Source organism: Colletes gigas, unplaced genomic scaffold, assembly GCF_013123115.1.
Source record: "Colletes gigas isolate AHSC1104 unplaced genomic scaffold, ASM1312311v1 Colletes_gigas_Sc00002, whole genome shotgun sequence".
NCBI lineage: Eukaryota > Metazoa > Arthropoda > Insecta > Hymenoptera > Colletidae > Colletes > Colletes gigas.
The window spans coordinates 9,557,731-9,577,576 of record NW_025106631.1 but is presented as its reverse complement, the minus strand read 5'-3'; the positions used below and the strand labels follow the sequence as shown (position 1 = coordinate 9,577,576).

General features: G+C 43.6%; 1 protein-coding gene across 2 annotated transcripts in view; it reads left to right on the top strand.

Annotated features, from left to right (window-relative positions):
* The first annotated feature begins 3,118 nt into the window (after positions 1-3,118).
* Positions 3,119-19,846, top strand: part of LOC122402385 (solute carrier organic anion transporter family member 4A1) — a 34,198-nt gene continuing 17,470 nt past the window's right edge. The window contains exons 1-2 of one of the 2 annotated variants that reach the window (XM_043405121.1): positions 3,119-3,300; positions 7,582-7,633. In XM_043405121.1, the coding sequence (XP_043261056.1) occupies positions 7,589-7,633 (45 nt within the window). In that variant the 5' untranslated portion in view covers positions 3,119-3,300; positions 7,582-7,588. Of the gene's footprint in view, positions 3,301-7,581; positions 7,634-18,723; positions 19,378-19,846 lie in introns of those variants that run through there. The other variant, XM_043405130.1, reaches the window with a different exon arrangement.

The window sequence follows — 19,846 nt, the reverse complement described above, 5'->3', positions numbered from 1 at the left end:
CTCGATTGGTTTCAGGTGTGCCCTTAGCTGCTCGTTGTCGCTTTGTTCGTGTTCTACGTTGTATACTTCTACGCGATTTAAATTATTCCGGGGGGAAAATATTTTTCCAAAAAGCGTCGTCTTTTTAGGAAGCTTGAAAGATTTTCTTCGCGCCAACGCGATCGATTTACAATGTTGAATTTAAATTACGATCCGTGTTCGCATTTTTGCCGCCCAAAGGTTTATAAACTTTAAACGGTTTTGAAAAACGATCGTAATTAATTTGCTCGCGGGATCTTGTTTGAATAATGCATAAAGACGCCCGAATGAATAATGGAGCGCGGCATAAAGCATAGTTTGGAGAAAACTTTGATAGTCAATTTACCCACGCCCGTATTAAACTAAATTTATAGTTAGTCGGAGTGAATGTTTTTTAAAAAATTTCGCACGATGATCGATCTAAAATTTTATAATCGTTACTAAAAAGTGAACGATTTGGAGAACTTTGCACGATCGTGAGATTCTAAATCCGTGAGAAATCTTAATGTTTTGCAACGAAGCGTACTCGACTAATTGCTCGAACCTTTAATTAAAATTCGCCATATAAGAGTCTAGAATTACGTTCTTGCGTCGTTGTGAGAGTAATTAAGTAGCTGTTAGACAATTCAATCCTTCGTGATTCTTGACATTTAGTAAATGAGAAGTCTTTTTCCTTGGAAACAAACATTACTTATGCACGCAGTCGACTAACATCATTTTCGGATTTTCTAAATCATCTTTTTCGGAAGTTTACGTAAGAAACTTGTCAAACGAGCCATCGTTGACTTTGATAATCAGCATCTTTCTCTATTTGAAATTTTCTTCCCACTTTGTCAAACATTGTCTCACACGAGACATTTAATTCTTTAGTATTTAAGCTGCAACTGTTCTTATTACAGATAGTAATGTTTGTAGATTATAAGGTTATAATCACGTTTCTGGTTTATCTCTCGCACACAGTAGCTATCTCTCTTGATAGTTCGAATTTGTACTTTCTAAATGTAATTCGCGTTCCAACATTGGAAACAACGACGAAATGTATCCGAATCCGTCGTATAGTGATTATAGTATGCCTGTACAATAATACTCTGTTGCCTCACCGTAGAAATTCAACACAATAAATTCACAATTTATAATTGCACTCGTGTGTATACCGATAAAAGCGTTGGAAAATGTGCTTGGATTCTGCAATAAAAATAATTGCAGTTTATCATCGTTATTTTGTAATTAAAGCGTTATCTGTCGCTGCTAGACGTTTATCGTTGCAATCGAAACGCGTGAAATGTACAAGATAAGACACGTATAGTTCGCGTATTTATTGTTATTGTTATGGGATTGCAAGGTACTGTGCGAATCAGTTATTAAACGTGATTAGTTGAATAATTACTCCTACTTTAGCGACAGATTGTGAAATAAGATACTTTACGTAATCGTTGATTATTTTATTATTCAGCTACCATTATTTTATACTGATCATTTTAATCCTTTCAAGGAGTATTATCCCAAAGGCAATAAATATACATTTCTCTGTTTATTTACGCAATTATTTAAATGTGAACACTCAACAGCGTGGGAAAATTTGCACAAAAATTTGCACAATTTATCCCAGGAATACTGTATCTATATTTCCAATAAAAATTAAAAGTAAGTTACTTTGAATGGTCGTTTATTGTTTTTAGTTGGACTCCAAACTGTTCCCAGTCCACAGGTTGCCGGCAGAAATGTTTGGAAGACCAACCAAGCACCAGAGGGTACCTTGAAAGTGTCGTTAGCGATTGTATACTTATGCGAACAGCCCCGCTCCACCTGTTCCAGTCGGCGACTTTAGCCAGTTCGTGGAGCACTGTCGGTTCGAGCGCGAGTTAGCGTTAACTCGAAACGCACCGGCTACAGTTACTTAAAAAACCTATTAAATATCGTACGACGCGACATTGATCTCGACAAGTGTAAAGAATCGTGATACTCGCCTTTAAACAACTAGTTTCGCTTAAAGACTCGTGAGGAATCGTGTTTCTGATAAACGATAATCTCTAACGTTTGTTACGAGCAACACCGTCGAAACAGTGAATGAACGTTCCTGCAAAATATCTGTCCGAGATTATGGGGGATTTTACCAATCGATACGATAAATACACGTTTCGAAGTGTCTCTATAATGAAACAGAAGCCTCTGTTCGAGGAATGATGATAAGCGTCTACGATTCTGATAATTCTTACTGTCCACTCGATACACCGATTTCGAAACAGTGTAAAGATTAGACGAGAACGTGTCCACGGGGGTCTTAATTACAGAAAGTCTGGTGCATTACAAGTTTACAATCGATTGTGTACTACTTAGACACACGTCAGTCGTTGAGTAATGACACAGGCGAAATTTAAATTGCGGTGATCGCGATCTCGTACGAGACTTCGACACGAAATCGATTCCCAAATTCAACGCGGCTGCGACGAGGTTGGTAAAAGGGCGTTCGAAAACCGGTTTCAGCGGCCTTCGTTTTTACCGGAGTTACGACACGCTCGATTCTTACCTGGGGAGAGATTTTTCTGAACCGGTAAACAGAGGACTCTTTAACGATTACGTGAATCGTTCGAACAAGGATGGACGAACGGGTCGATTCGATCGCGCTTCGGCGGGACTGGGCGTAAAATTGGCGGGAAAACAGTGAGATTCACGAGTCTTTGAATTATAGGGTGACAGATAACTAATTTTAAAAACAACATTTGGTAAAGATAAATGAGGACAAAATTTCATAAGAAAACAAAGTTTCTTTTTGGGAGTATATAAAAATGATAATCAACTCTACGAATCTAAGTATTGTAAAATAAATATGCACCCAAAAAAATTCAAAAGCTGTAAATAGTCGTCGCTATATGTCCAGGTAATTGAGGTTTCTCAGCCTATGTTTACGATGGCCAGTCGGACAACGAAAACCGTGTCTCTAAACCGCCAATTACGAACGTCTTCGTGGCTGTCGCCCCGTTAATTAGTAGCGGGAGAAAGAACGAGAAGAAACGTCGGCCGACGGACGCGAATTAATTAACGGTGCAATTTCACTCGTGGCGGTCGTGTGATATAATTAAATATCGCCGCGGAAATTTCAGTCGCGTTCGCCTGTCGCCTTAACGAGCACCCTGGAAAACACCGTCGAGGCGTAGGGGCGGTGAAGTTTTCGACGTCGCTCCCGTGGATCCAGCTGAACGCGATAATCCACGATCCACGATAACTTTGGACCTTGATCGGCGAGATTCCTCGCGTGAAATCGGTTGGAAGCACGTGTCTGCGGTAAGAACATTATTCGAATACCCAAACCGATATTTTAAAATAAAAATTTCATTTAGTTTTATAGTTTGGTATTACCACTTGGTACCAGAGACGAAATCATCGACAGTTTTACTTTCTTTCTCGATTGATAACGCTCTGTATATTCTCCAAGTTACTTCTCGCTAATCTTCGTGATTATTAACACTAGATTTACGGCAGCCGTGAATTTGACGGGTGTCTGATTCCATATTTAAAATTACAGAACGCGTAAATATTATTTTTTAACAACTTATGTTGAATTTGATTAGAATACATATTCTAATTAAAAGAAAAATCGTATTGCAAGGTAATCGTCGACATGAAAGGTGTCAAGAAATATACGTGCGACCAATGCCCGTAAATCGAGTGTTAAGAAAGAAGCTGAGTCGATGGAAAGTTTAAATTTATTCCGAGAGTTTCGACAAAGCATAATCGTCAAACAAACACCGTAGAGCATTCGAGAACGATTTTGTAACAATCGTTCAACAAGAGTGTCAAGTTTACAGTGATGCAATTCCGCGATAACGAACCTTGCGTAACGCGAAATATTCGCACTCGTTTCATCAGTCGGTTAATTTTCGCGGAGCAGCGAACGTTGCTAGCGCGAGGTGAATAAAATTTCGTCTTTATCGCGGAATTATACGAGCACGCGTTTCGAGCTAGTTTAATTAACGATACGATAAAGGAACGGTTCATATTTTGTTCCGCGAGCGAACGAAAGTCCGATCTAAAATTCGAACGATACAAATTCCAGCGTTAAAGGCTTGAAACGAAAGAGCCACCCCCGCTCCTCCTTCGGAGGGGAGTGGAAGGCGAGACGCCGGAAAAATGTACGACAGTCGTTCGTGGGAGTAAATCTGGTTTACTGTGCCAGGGGGAGAAAGAAAAAAAATGTCGAAACGAATGTACCATGTGTCACGATTTACGGGAAATTAAAACAAATGTCTCAAGTGCTCGCCACGTGCACCTGCGCGGATTATGGCCCGTCTGAACGCCAGGTTTCCCCCTTGTTCGTGACGCGTCAGCGTGGGTGGTACCGAGAGACTCGAAAATAACGAAAAGGTTCTTTAAACAATCCCGTCGAAATGACACGGAATCCAATTAGCACCGCGTTTTTGCCTCGCCTTAAGAACAGTCAGGGAACAATAAACAGCTTGGTACAAAGAAACCTGGAAAATACCGTTTGTTTACTGTCAAAGAAAGAACGCGGGACCACTTTAATTGCGATTCTAAATTTTAAATAGGAGCAGTTCCGTTTGCTTTTATTTAGAAAGAAAAAAAAAATATTGAAGTACGATTTGATACAAAGGCGAAGAAAGTCTGGAATGTTTTGGTAGAAACTGTGTCTCGAATATGTCGAAATATCGTGGTGAAAAATATGTAGCATCGGTAACGAATAAATAACGGAAGTTCGGAGTAATTGGGTACGCCGGGTAATCGGAATTAAGCAGCGCTCTGGCGGAAACTCCAATTCGAAAACCTTTTAAAACGTAACGTCGGTGTCGCGCTTGATATTTTCCGCGGCGCGTGTTCCACGCACGCAATCGTAAAAAAAAAAAAAAAATATCAGAACGCAAGGATACGAGTGCAACGGGCGGCGATAAATAAAGTGTCCTGTCAGCAAGGCGCGCATGCTGCTCCTGCGGATCGAATGGCGTTCCACGTTCGCGATAAAGCACGAATCCACGCGGCTCTTCCTTCCTTCGATGATAAAAGGACCAAAATACCGGACAGCCACTGCAGATACAGTTTTATAGGGCCGATTCGCTCGACGCCCGGAGATAAAGCAGCTTCTTATTAGCCATTTCTGTTTCCGGACAATTTCATTTTATTTATTCTCGTTTCTATTTAAAATAATACTTTACATCTCATTGGGCCTCTTAAATCACTGGATTAGTCGATGTGAGAATTCTAGTGATCGAGAATCTTTTTTTAAATTTAATTCTTAGTCACCGTGTGTGTTTGAGAATTTACTATTGAAATGAATAAACTAGGCTTCGTACAATAAAAAGATAATTAAAAATAATAAGGGAAGTCAACGGATCGTAGAATGTGTCGAGGCTGTGGGAATGATGGGGGAGGAAATGGAAAAATTAAAGACGCGAAGCAGCGAGTGAATATCGAGCTCGCGTCGATAATTGCCACTCATGAAAATTAAACAGCATTAACGTATTAACGAATGAATTGATAATGAGCTGATATAATGAGATCGTATCGATCAAAATATAAATCTGCCCGACAGTTCATACGCTCGTTCCTCAGTTTTTAGTTTTATTAGAAACTTGTTGCCTGATAATAAATAGTTTTCACCGCGTGCGCTGTTATGTTAATGAGTTTCGAAACCATAGATCGCAACGATACGAGCTTCAACAGGCGAGTGGACAACGTTAGAAATAATTTGTATTTCTGCTACGAGGGGGGGGAAACAAGACATCGTTAATAAATGCTCGTGCACGTGTAATTACGCTCGAGAAAGAAATGATACGCTTGCTGGCAAACGGAACGCCCACACGTTGGTTTGCGGTCCTCTGATATGCACAATTGCTTTCTGTATGTTCACATCGTTACGCGATAACCCAACGACCGCGGAAACGTATTCTCGCTATAGCATCGCGGGGAGAAAGCGAAAGTTTCTCGATGTGCTCATTATCTTGTTTCGAAGCTTTGTTATTTCCAGAACGAAGCAGAAAAATGATTTCTCCCGATATGTAAAACAACAATTTCAATTAAATACATAATAGAAGACTGTCCACCCCACAACAGACTAATGAACAGATTAGAAATGAAAAGGTCACTACACCAAGCACTAAACAATGATATAAACAACATGAGAAAAATACTGACATTCTGCAGAATAACGAATATAACAGAGAAAATATAAATGAAAAAGAAACAAAGGCAGAAAAATAACATTACATAATACATGAAAACAACAGCCAAAGACCAAGCAGTCGGTGCTGTTACAAAATTAAAAAAAAAAAGAGTACGTATGGATTATGGCTATCGAAATTAATACGATCGTTATTTTTTGAAAATTTGAACGAATGATTATCTTTGGTTTACATTGAAAGTAATAATGTTCGTGCAAATTCGGGGGATGATTTTAAGCGTACCGTTCTGTATACTCGATCCAATTCATTTCGAACGACCATCGTTGCGTTTCACTCTGTTAATTCGCGATCAATCGAACGGAATGGAGAAAACAACTAATAAACGACGGTCGGCTCGGCGATGGACTCCGATGGAAACGATATTGAAATTGGAGGAAATTAAAAAGGTCCCGTCGAGGAACGGCTGGGAGCTCGGCTGCGCGCAATCACGCGAAAACGACGGGAAAGATCGCTAATGGGGAAATCGTGTTGAACTTAAAGATGTCCCCGGTCGAGGACTCTCGCGTTCGATTTGTGGCACGTGACCGCCAACGGAAAAACCGATGGACCACAATTTTTCATCCCCACTGGGTCACCATCGCCACCACCGACCATAGAAACTACGAAATCCTCACAATAATCGAATAAATTCAGTTTAAACGTCAAACTAGATTACCAAATTTTTTTAATCCCACCTCATCGTTCCCCTAAACTTAATTTAATTTGCATTGATTTAATCTTACTCTTGAGACTAGGTTTCACAGATACCAAAATAAAAAGGGACAAATTTCGTCACGAGACCAGCAACCTAAACGAGTACTTTATTTTTCTCGCTGTTAACACAAATATTTGAATATTTTAAAATAGTACTCCATTTTCGAGCGTATTATTGCCGAGCAGCAGCTTCTCGCGAAGACTATGAACCCCTCAAGGTCATCCAAAGACACTTCGCCCGAAGACATTCCGCAGGGCGTGCATAAGAATTTAACCGGGACACCTATTACCTTGTTACTTTGATTGTTATCAATTCCATTATGGTTCATTCGCACTTGTCGACCGTTGTCTTACGGTTCGAGAATGCAGCGAATTTAATTTCGCGTCGCAGAGACGACGCGACAGCAAAATCGAAAACGAGAACGAATCTTCTCGATTTGAACGATTCGTAAAATATTAGAGAAGTGTTTAAAAATAGCAAGTAACGTCTCGTTGTGAAATATTTTGCTAGCTGGAAGTAGAAATTATTGGAACGATAAAAATGAAGATGATTCCAAAGTTATTTTGGTACAAGCGTCTGTACGAATTTACTTTATTATTTCTGGCTAATGAAATCAATATATGGCCGTCGTCACAACCTTCTCTACTTTTTGGAATCACAGATGACTTTATTTTGCAGGTGAACCATGGCTGGGATCGACAATTTTGCGTACGTCGCACCCGAAACCGCAGTAAGTCGCAAACAGTGTACTAATTCAATAAACGTTAATTTTAATAGGGTTATTGTCAGTAATTTTCGCGATTATAGAATTAATTATTTTGCCAGGGACATTAACATTAACCAATACATAATTCAGCGCTAAATGCGTTTGCAACAGACATAATTCCATAATCTTGTATTTTAATAATGGTTCCCCGTGATGGAACAGTAAGTCGGGTTTTATCGCGCGAAAAGTTGTAAAATGAATCTATCCGGATTGGAACGAATGCATCGACGATGCCGGTGGATCCATTATACTGTATAAGGAGCAAAGTTGGTCTACTTCGGGAAGTCGAAATTTGAGATAATTGGATTTCAAACAAACGAGACAATGTCGTGGGAGTAATTTAAACGTTTGGAACAGTCGGTGCCGGGAGAAGGGTGCCCCATGCTCAGCCAATTCCTCCTCCCTTTAGATGCAATCTTTAATTGTTTCGACTAAAACAATCAAGCCATTACGACGATCGCGTGGAAGCTAATTAAATACGTACGTCATTTTCTTTCCCCTTCGAACTCGAACCACACTATAAATGGTAATTATTGCACCGCGTGGTTTAATCTAAAAATCAAATACGCGAACAGTTATCGTTTCGACGATAAATTTAACAGGTAAGAATTCGAGACTCGGTGACGTTCTCGACGTAATTTTTAGCCGGAGTCATGAAGTGGCCTCAGCTTACATGTACTTATGTAAATTTAAACGGGACTGAATGCAAATTTCCGCAAAGGCAAACAGTGAGGAGGGGGATAGGTAAAACGCTCTAAGATATTGCAGTTGTTTATTCCCACGAGCTAGCGCATGAAAGGATGCAGCGTTGCTTTGTTGGCAAAACTCCTGGCTTATCAGTCGCGAGATTAAAATGAACCTCGGAGCCCGGGGGAAAAAAATCCGCGAAAAGTTCCTCGGGAGAGCCACCTAAGCGATATTTTAAACTCGCCGGTTGCCGTGTATCATTCTTAGCGTAATCACGCGAAAAAGCACTCGCGATGAACTTTGAAAAGAATTTCCCCCGCGACCACGGCGCATTCGAAACCACCCGTCGAACGAGACTGCTAACTCTCGTTAATCCTAATTATTCTCTTAAATAAAAAATTCTGAAAACTCGATCGTTCGCTTAGGTGACGTACGTAGATAGATTCTGGTAATGGTCAGGGATCAAACACTAAACTTTTTCTATTATTCAGTAATTTTTTTACGAATATAAATGAGACAACGATTCAAGTAAATACACCTATGTTGTCACCGTGCAAAACTAACACGATTGAAAGTTGTCTGAATATAAATAATCGCGCAAAAATTGCAACCAGATTTTTAATTCACTGGATCGAAAGATTCCACGACACCCTGTGGAGTCGACCCCGTGAATAAGGTCGGCGGTGTATACGGTAACGTTTCAATAAGAAACACCCTTTTCTTTGTGCACACAATGCTCTTAAGCTGCCTCGATTACCGGGGGCACGGCGAGGAAAGCACACAGGGAAAAAGTTCGACGATAAGAAGAATCGACGACGATGTTTACGGAAAAAATTTTCGCCCCGGTAAAAGTGGCCCCCGGATAAAAGTCAAGCCGAATTCTTTGGCAACGTGTATTCCGGGGTCCGACTCGAATGCCTCGCACAATGCACGCGCAACGTAAACTCGTTTCAAGCTAACCGGAGCCCTCCTTTGTTCGCGCCGGGGATCCGGGAACCCGGTTTTCGCCCAAAGGGAGCCCCAGAATGTCGTTGAAAGCGGCTCTCGTCGTCTTCGATGCGTTTCTAGTCTACTAGATTCCAGAAAATGGTTCCTTCGCGTGAAATTTATTATTTGAAAAATACACTGTTACCCCCGCTCGTATTCGTACGCTGTAACAGTGCTTTTTGCGTACATTGAGATACACAAGGGTCTGTATTCGAGCAAATTAGTGGAAAAACAGAATATTCTGGAAAAAGAGTTTCTCAAAAAAGTCGTTTTGAACGTTTGAAACGAACGTTACGGCGCGGCGGCCAAGCGCGGCAAGAATGGCGGTAAATTTGAAAATTCGAACATCTCGAAAGGGTTGAAACGGAAGTTCGAACGACCGAGAAAAGTTCGAAACGATTGACGCTCGCTCGCGGGGGGGAAGTACTTTAATCGTTCCCACGGATTTTCGACCGCGGCCCATTAATTTCGACAATGCGCGTCCTCCAGCCCGCCACTCCTGTCTCCCCACCCTCCCTTCTCTTCTAACCATTATTTTTCTCTTCGACATCTTCGTGATGGCGTACCGCTACTCCTCGTAATTGCGGCACAATCGTGGCCCGCGGGCATTAACCGCGCACGACCACCATCGTGGGTAACGAACAGTTCTACAAAACCGTCTCATTCGCGGCTGATAGCACCGAAGGCAGCGATAACAATGGCCGGGAGAAGGGGGAGGGGAAACGAGACGGGACACGGAGAGTAAAAATATGTGGATCGCTCGAAAATTCTCGTCCCATATTCCGCGTTCCCTCCAAGGATTCCGGAAAAAATTGCGTTCCCGGGTATTTCGGGGTTTCCGTCGGTCCGTCTTTCGCCCCCGGTGAATGATCTCGTTTCTCCGGATTGCTATTCACCCGGCCTAATCATCGGGTTTCCAACCGCGAAATGGGGACGTCGCGATGGTCCCTTCGCGCGTCTCGTTTAGGTTATTATTCGAATTTTTTTAATGGAAAGTTCAACCCATTCAACTACAACGTCTTTAAAATTTTTTTAAAACCATCGTCCTTCTATCTTTCGCCCCCGGATAAGTGCGTTGGTTTCTGATCGAAAAGAACGACTGCCTTCCATTCGCAAATAAACAGGATCCGATTTGCGATCGGTTAGCCAGGTAATATCGTACTCCTTCCAATTGTTGACGCAACAAGTCCGCAGACCGCATTTCGAAATTGCAATCTGATCGAATCCGTCTGTGTTGACCACGACGCCCGCAATCACGGAAATGAACTATTATCGAGCTCGCGTTCCGAACCAATGATAATTTACGACGAAAACACCGTTTAAATACTGAAAAAATAAAATGCAAAGCTTCTAGTAAAACCCCTTCTATCCCTTCGAACTATCGCAACGTTCTTTTCATTAATAAACATTCTTTACTTCCAATATTTGTGGTATAAGAAGAAAATAATTTACGCTAATGTCTATGCTGAAGATTTTCTCCTTTTGATACCGATCGATCAACTGGAACTTGAAATATCAACTCACCGCCGGAGGGCTACGCTCAACTTTTAACTTTCTCGCAAGTACTCGACCGACCATTCAATATCCTCCTGCTATCTCGCCTATTTCTTCCTACGACAACAACGGAAATAGAAAAGAAATCGATGTTTTGAAAATGTCTATAGTAAACCATCCCCTTAACCGTAACGTTCCCGGTAACACCATTCGCAGAAATTCCCAACGAGGCTTCCATTTTCCGTGGATATCAATCCCGGAAATCGGATCTGCCTGCGAAACCGAAACTCCTCGGCGTCGCGGAACAAACACCGTTGTCGAATTCCTCCCGCACAAAGGACACGAGCCCCGTGACGGGGAGAGTGAGAGAGTGTCGTGGAAATAAAATATAAAAGACACACAGAGGACAGAAAAAAAAAAAAGGAAAAATAGAAGAAAAGACAAACGAAAGGGAAGAGCGCCCACGGGTGGCGCTCATTAATCACGATCGACCGCAAAATCCCAATCAATCGGGCCGCGTTCCTGCATTTTTCCCCTCCGTTGTCGGGTTTTTTTCCTTTGAAAGGAGCAACGACAAGTAGCGTACCGGGTTGTGTTGCTCCCGGTGAGAGAAAGAGGCGAGCACCGATGGGGGTGGGCAAAGGGAGAGGAGACAAGGGATGGGCAGGGATAGGGACTAGTCGCGGGATTCGTTAGGCCGGGCAGCCTCGTCGATGAAACGACAGAGGACGGGAAACAGGACCGGGACCGGAGTCGCGAACGAGCGATTCAAGAGAAACGGCCGACTAAATAATTGGCAACGGGTTTTGCGAGAAACGCCGCTTCACGGTCGGCCGCCATTTAATCCGGATTAACAAGCTGTTTGACGTATTCGCTTTATACCGGTCCCCCGCAAATCGAGTTACTTCTGAATGGAGTCGTTAGGAATGCACCGGTTACGAGCGCGTCGGGTGGCCACTTGCGCGAAACCCGGGAAAAGTTGTCGCGTAACTTTTACGCGAACCCTGCTGTCCCGTCGATGGTTTTACGCCGATTTCCCGCCCGGCCGCCACCCTTCCCCCGCATTATGCGAATTATACGAAACCGTGGAATTCAAAACTGTAATTAGCGATCGCGCGAACAAGTTCCGCGGACAAAAACCGTTTACTCCGTTGGACCAATTCCAATGGGAAATTTTCGATCGAATTTACAGACCCGGGGAACTCGGCGTTGCTTTCGAGAGGAACGCGACGAATTGTTTACCGATCGCGTATTTGCGCGCGTAATGTGTTTCGCGGTTCTACGTTGAACATTTCCGGGGCTTTTGGAGAACTTGAGGAGTTTATTGCTGATCCAGAATTCCAATGGCGGACTTGTTTCTATCAAAGAACACCTTTTAAGAAAATGCTAGATCAGTTGCTGTTTCATGTTTATCCAGATTGCTTAATAATTGTGATATTTCGAAATTTTCGCCCAAACATTTTTATAGCTCGCATATTCGGGAAGTTAATCCAGCGGCTGCACGGAGATTAATTGTGGTTGCACGCGTCTGTCTTGTGCATGATTTAGAGCTACACTTTAAGAGAGTCTTAAAGGACTATGATGCAGTATGAACTATGGACCGTGCCGTGCACGTAATGCCGTCGGTGACTATGACTAAGTATACGAGATTAATTAGGAGTTGTGTTCTGCGGAACCTTCGTCCGATTCGAATATTAAATTTATACGCGTACTGTTTGAAATCTAAGACAAAAGTCGTGATAAATATGTGCAGCTATATTAAATACTTCTGGCAACGACTGCTAGACTGATGGTCCAATTTCACTAAAATCTACACGATCTGTCCCAACTCTTTCCCAACCAGTCAACGAAATTACTTTCCCACTAAAAATTCAATTTGACTGTTAATAAAATTAATTTCTGGGCCCAAAACATTACCATTACCAGTACCAGTTTGTCGCTCGGATTTCAGCGCAGAGTTTGCGGAGCAGTTTTCGACGAAAAAGAAAATATCGTCGAGTAAAAAAGAAAGAGATTTGGGCAAACGTGACTCGGTCGATGCTCGTCTGAAAAACGTGCCGGGCCGTTTCTTTCCCGGCGCGGAGAAATCCTCACGGAACGGAAAACGTGACGGCATAAAAGAACGCACGAATATCGAACGTGACGGAAGCGCGTACAAAGGTCTTTTGAGGCTCGTTTTCATTTCGAACCGAGCGAGCCGCTGAGTGCGACCGAAAGCCAGGAGAAACGAACGACGGCGAAGAGAGGAAGTCGAGGGAAGTGCAAAAATGTATTCCATTACAACGACGCGTAAGAATCTAGCGGTTGGTCCTCGGCGAGTCACTCTGCACTCGACGATCGTGAAATATTTTGCACGAGCTGCTGTTGCGTCGACGTTTTCCCCGGTCTCATCCGTCTCGACCGCGAAGAAAGAAAGATGGCGGTCCCGAAGGTATTGCACTCGCATAATTAAGCCCGTGACCAACATCGATCGCGAAAAGAACGCTGGCGAGCCTTTGCGGGGGAATCTTGCAACGGTTCCTCGTTAAAACGTCGCGCTTGACCCTCGATACAGCGTTCCGTGTCGTCAGGCCCCCTACACGCGCGTTTCATTTTCCTAGTCGATATCGATTTTCTTCGAATGAATCGTTTCAATTATTAGAGCGTAGATTTGTTAATTTCCCTTGCAGGTGGAGAAGTTCGAAATAGTATTCCCATTACATGGTTTTGGAAGTAGGTCGAAGTTCAGGACCGTTTCACTACGATATTGATTCTTTTATTAAGTTCAAAAAGTGTCTCGATTTCTGAACGAATTAACCGCGATACGGGAGAGTTGACTGTAGTTTAATAAACAATGAACCACTTAAATGGAGTTATCGAATACCTATTTTAGTGCTAGAAATATTCAGCTCCGAAATATGAATGAAGTTGGCCAACAATTGGGGCGTTGGAACGATCCACGAGTGTACTATTTTTGGAAAGCGAGATTGACAAATCCCTCGTCCGAAAACGATTCTTTACTCGAGCTATACAGATTTGAAGAAATTAAACAGTGAACGTGAAACGCACGACTCGTCGGCATCCATGGGAAACGATCGAAACAATATTTTTCTTTCTCGCAGCCTAAGCGCCTCGTGCCCCTGCAACACTTTCGTAGGTGTTAATAAATTCAATAGGAAGTTATTGAAAACTTCCTCTAAACATTCAGGATGGGCCACCCACGGATGTAGGACCGTGACACGCGCCGTTGTTTAACCCTCCGCATAGGCGTCGACCGAGCCTAATCGGTGCAATTTCACAGGCAGAATTTTCTAAAGGGTGCAACAGGGATTAAACAACTTAAATATTTTCCTACAGTTGATACATTGATATTGGGGGGGTGGAAAAAATTGTAAACAATTTTTCTTTCGATCGAGACGCAATTTCAAAAGTTCAGAAACCACCATGGCGGATCGATTCGACCGCGTGAGTGTTTCGGTCAGATTTCGAAACGATCGAAATTTGGGGAAGGAAAATCGACGCCTGTGGCTGGCCACGCACGCTTGTCGGCCGAGTGGGGTGGGCGGGGGAAAAATTGTGTCTGGCGGGCGAAGCAACCACTGCCAGCTGACGGACCCCCGAAAGCGGAAGCCATGGATCTTTATTAAATCCACGAAATTTATGTCGAGGCGGTCGCGTGGCCGGCGAAACGTGTGCCACGTCGGTCTGCCCCGAAAGGGTATTTATCCCTCTCCGCTTTTCAAGCGCATGATCCACGTTTGCGTTGGGCAAACGAACCCGGGACTCCGGGCGACGCCGGTTCCATTGTGTAACGCGCGTGTACGCGTCGATGCACCCCGTGTATTGCATTTTTTTTCAATATTTTTCAACCTCTCGTTTCCTTTATTTCGGCTTCTTGTCGTCGATTATCGCCGCCCGGCGTCGAACGAATCGTTCCCCGATGTCCGTTTAACGAACGCGACGTTTAATTTACGCGTCGCGGACGCCTTCGGTCGAGCCCCGGGGACCTCTGTTTGCTCGTCGACGAACTCTGTCGCGAAATACGTTTCACGAAGGGATTTGTAATTTTATTTCGACCCCCCCCCCCGACCACGGAATATTTGTTTCAACGTGGCTGGCAGCCGGCGTATCCGCCGTTCGCGGATATTTCAGAAATTAGATGGGGAGGTTCGATACGAAAGGATGTATGTTTAGGACTGTTTAGTTACGTGTAATAATGGAGGGACAAAAGGACCAGCGTTTGTCGCTACTTTATCGATTCAAACAGTTGGGCTTATTTAAATGAAACGTTCGCTGGCTACGTTTCCTCTGTTCAATTTTAATAAACGAACTGTTCTATTTTCTGTTCTCGTACGGTCATTTAATTGGTCTTCGCCTCTACTATTGTACCACGTTGATAAAAATAAATTCCAAAGCAAGATTGATGTATTACGTAAGTTTCTTTCTATCCCCAAAATCAGTTGCAGAGGAAAGGAGCTTCGCGACGAAAGAAATAAAAAGCATTCGTAATGCACGAGAAGCGGCTATTTAAATGTACATTCCTTGACCGTAGAATCGTTGCCGCGTATCTCCAGACGGGATCTTCCACTGAAAACACGATCGCGGCCGCGTGGGCGTCAACTCGGGAAGTGGATATTTGAGAAAACGTTGGGGGCACAAACGACTCGGTGTATCTGCCAGAGGAAGTGGCCCTAATAGGAAGACTTTAATTACACTGGCTGGAGGCACGTTATCGTCGCGGTACAAGCACGTTGCACTTGAAGGAATTCCAAATGCACCACACCTTTTCGCCGATAAATGCCCCTCTTAACCTGTAATTATACCACAGAGACCCACCCCGCGAAACGTTTCTTCGCCAGCCATTCTCCCGTGCAATTCCACCCTTTTTCCGCGCCTGGAAACTGTTAAACATTAACGCCCGTTGCAATTAAACCTACCACTAATAAACTGTTCGACGACGTTGACTGATCCTTATCGAGTCGAATTTAATTTGGGTCACTGACTCATGATGGTTTCCGTTATACGAAAATAAAAACGGAACCTTTTTTATAAATTTAAAATATTCGCGGCACAAACGGAACAACCAACGAACTGTCGATCGTAATTAAACTCTGTTCGGTGAAAAGTACCGAACGTACCTCGCAACGGAATATTCTTCTAATTATGTATATCTTGTAAATTGATCGTTAATTGCACCCTTTAGAAGTAGATCGGATCTGTTTCCACCGGACGTCCGTGTATCGCACTTCATTAAACCAGAATTCGCTATCGATCTCTTGGACCCGTTCGTTGCGTCATTTGCGTCCCCAGGCGGGTCTTCCTAACCACCAATATTATCAGCATGATTTATTCGAAACCTTTCGAGCCTGCATACTTAGGTTATTACCGTCATAAATTCGAAACACGTCCTCCACGGTTGATACCAGACCTGACCTACCTCGTCTTGAAATATGAGATATTTCGCGGTCCCCCGGAAGTCTCTATAAAATATTTCCTCCGCTGCCTCGTTTCCCACGTTGTTTTTCGCGCGCCTCCCACCGTTAAGGTTCGTTCACACTATCTCTCAATGATTTAAAAAAATTAGATCCCTTAAAAGATGAGCTCGAGAATTTCAACCCCCACCTTCCAACATCCCCTTTAATACACTGAGTATCAGATCCATGAAATTTTCTACGAGATTCTATTTTCAGGCAATTGGTTTTTATCTTTTGTTTGGTATAGTATCGTGAAATTTTTCTTAGCTCTCGAGTGGAAAATTGGGAGTATTTTAGAGACGTGTGGAGGGGTGGTGTGAGTCAGGCTTTAACCGCGACCCTGTATCGTCCGTGTTTCGTTTATTTTGCCATCGAATGCTTTAAACATCGACGAACGACGCGTGCGGATGCTGGCGGTGCCGGAGCGGGCAACGTGGCTCGTTAATGGAACGCCGGAAGACAAATGTATTTCTCGATACGAGGCATTAAGAAACTCGTTACACGGCGAAGCTGGAAAATAGCTTCGAGTCTGTATCGGTTCTTCTGCTGTTCTCTGGAATGGGAGTTGCACCTTATCCCTTTACTTCAGTTTGCGATAGCTTGTTCCGCCACGGTCAAAGGACGAGCTTCCTGTTCGCCGAGAAAGGCAATTTACGCGACACTGGATACGATGGACGTTTAACTGTCTGTTTTATAAATGATCGAGATGCTCCGTTCCAGCGGAAGAGTCACGTTTTCCAATCCAGATACGAGCCACAATTTTCTCAGTCGCGAACGTAACACGCACAGAGACAGGTGTGAGTTCAAATAAAATGCCAAATATATGGCATTCTTTTCTCGTTATTTTCTAATTGTTTTAAAAAGTGTAATGATCGAATTTTGTGACACGATTCCTATTTAATTACGCTTAACAAGAACTAATCGTGTTAAACGATAAAATTTGGATCCAACTCTGCTCTATCGTACTCTATCGATTTGGTTCTAATACTGGAATTACTTAATTTAAATTTCGTGTAATTTCAATACTAGATTTGCTTATACTTAGATGACCATTCGAATATCCAATAATAGATCCTTTTGTCGAATCACCTCAATTATTTACCGACTGGTTCCTAAGGAATTTGAATATTACATCTTTTCGCCAATTTAATCTTCCAACAAAACTTCGACTAAATCCAATCTGAACTCTTGCTCATTATTTAGAATTACTCGTTCTTCAACTTAATAACGGAAAAAAAAGTTCCTCGAACAAGTTTCACTTCTTTGGAGACTGAAACTCTTAATTGCTTAGTTAAATTAAATAATGGTCTTTCAAAGTTAACTGAGAATTAGCTGGATACAAACTGGAGGAAAAATTTTCACGAAACTATAAGATTCTCTAGGGGTATTCTAGGAGTCATCTAGGGGTCATCTAGGTCGAACAGGCCTCCCATGCTCGCCACCAGAGGGGTCGCGCTCTCACAAGCGCTCGACCGACCCCTCGGTTGCTATATACATATACATTCCTTGAACGACTTTTCAATATTCCAGTCGTCTAAGGCAGGGCCTGCTAGAACCTTACTGATGAGTCCACTAGCAGACCCCGCACGAAACGTGTCCCCTTCTCACGAGTTTCCAAGCCACAGGCCCAAATTTACGAAAGTACAACTTAAAACCAATGATTTTTGGAACGAGAAGCAATTTTTCCCCCCTGCCATATCCTGTTCCCAGTCAACGCAAATAAAAGCCCGACTACGAAGGATGCAAATTACTGTCGAAGATTCGTTGACCGATTCGAGCGGTCCCAACCCTCCGGACCGTCCGATAGGAGGGGTTTTCGCGCGAAGTGTATCGCGTAAATAGACGAAAAGTCCCGGAGGCGAGCAGCCCCGTAATCAAGGCGACGCAGATGAAAGAACTCCGTCTCTGTCGCGTAGTCCACCAACCGGAATGCTGGAACAAAGGCGTCCTGCGATCAAACTCGCGGGAAGAAGAACGGTGAACAAAAACGCCCCGGCGTGTCTGCCCCGAAACGACCGATTAAACCGAGTCGCGAAACAGCCTTCGCGGTGGCTATCGTCTATACCGCGAGAAACGCCTCGTGGAAGCGTTTATAATCGTATCTGGAGCGATTAACCGGGGAATTAATGAGTCTTATCGGATGCGGCCACCGAGCTGTGTTTTTTCGGTGGCCGAGAGAAGCAACAGCTAGTAGCGGCGGGTTTACGGTGCGCCGTTGGCGGAGCACCGCCTCCCCCTCCCGGAGGGGGTGGAAAAGGTAGACAGAGAACAGAAGGACCGACGTGGAAGGGGGACGGCAAGGTGGGAGAAAGCGGGACGAACGGCGGCGCGGTGGTAAAAGTGTCGAGAGCGAGAGAGACGGACGATACGGTTTACCCTGGTGAGAGAGAGAGGGAAGGGGTGGGAGAACTAGATTGCTGGGGAAGGAGGGAGAAGGACAGAGGATGTCTGTCGTAACGGAGTAGTGGCGGTAGTAGCATGTACGGCGTTTTAACTCGCGGGGAAAAGTCCGAGAGCACGAGCTCGCGATCCTCAGTCGCGTGTGACACGCGGCGTTAATCGGTGCTCGTTGGGGTCGCGATCTATCGAGCGTCTCGAGATTCTCGATCGACGCGGGACGCACGAAACGACGTGTCTTTCGATTATTTCGTCTCGCGTGTGTGTTCGTCGAAGGAAATCTGTGCCCGGAGACGGACCGGATGGGATGTGTCGATCTTTCTTTTAGCTCATCGACGGGAAATCTGTTTGTTGTTTCCCGTTCGAGAGGCTCGAACGCGTCGTGATTGATTATGTCGAGATAGGGAGGATCGATGGTACGCGCGAGAATTATAAATTCACGTGATATTGTAAATCCTGCGTCGCGTTGAATATTTCATACGAGGCGAAGTCGGGCAGCCGCGAGCTGTTCGTTCGGAAAACGATACACCGCTCGAAGGATTTATACGATGCGCGTCGACAGCGAGAAGAGAATTCCGCGTCACGACGCGCGTTCGACGGGAATCCCGCGCGGACCGGAAACCGACGCCGAAACCTAAGACGCTCGATGAACGATAGAAAGAAATTTTCTAGAAAAAGTCCAGCATCGAGGTAAATTGGAGAGCTCCTGATCGAAGAAATTTACGTTAATCGTGCGAATGATTTCTCGTCGGGTCGGTTAATTCGAGGATTTCGATGTTACAATGTGTTTCGAGTCATCCTGAACTTGATCGAGAATCTAAATAATGTTCGTAGTTAAATGTCGTGGAAAACATAAGTGAAATGCAGGATTAAGTCCAGTATTTTCTCAAACGTATGCTGTTCAATTTTGTTTGAATTTGTTCACACGTGCAACGCCCGTGAAAAATATCTAACGTTATTTTACTTGATCGCGTGCTACGGAGTTTATTGCCCCGCGTAATTTAAATATGATCGATGATAATGATCCAGACAAAGAGCTACGAAATTATCGTAATATTCTGCAAACAAATAACGCGATTAATTGCATCACAAGAGCAATAACGATACACCGATCGTGAAACACATACGAAACATTAAATTTAATTAATTCCATCGTGAG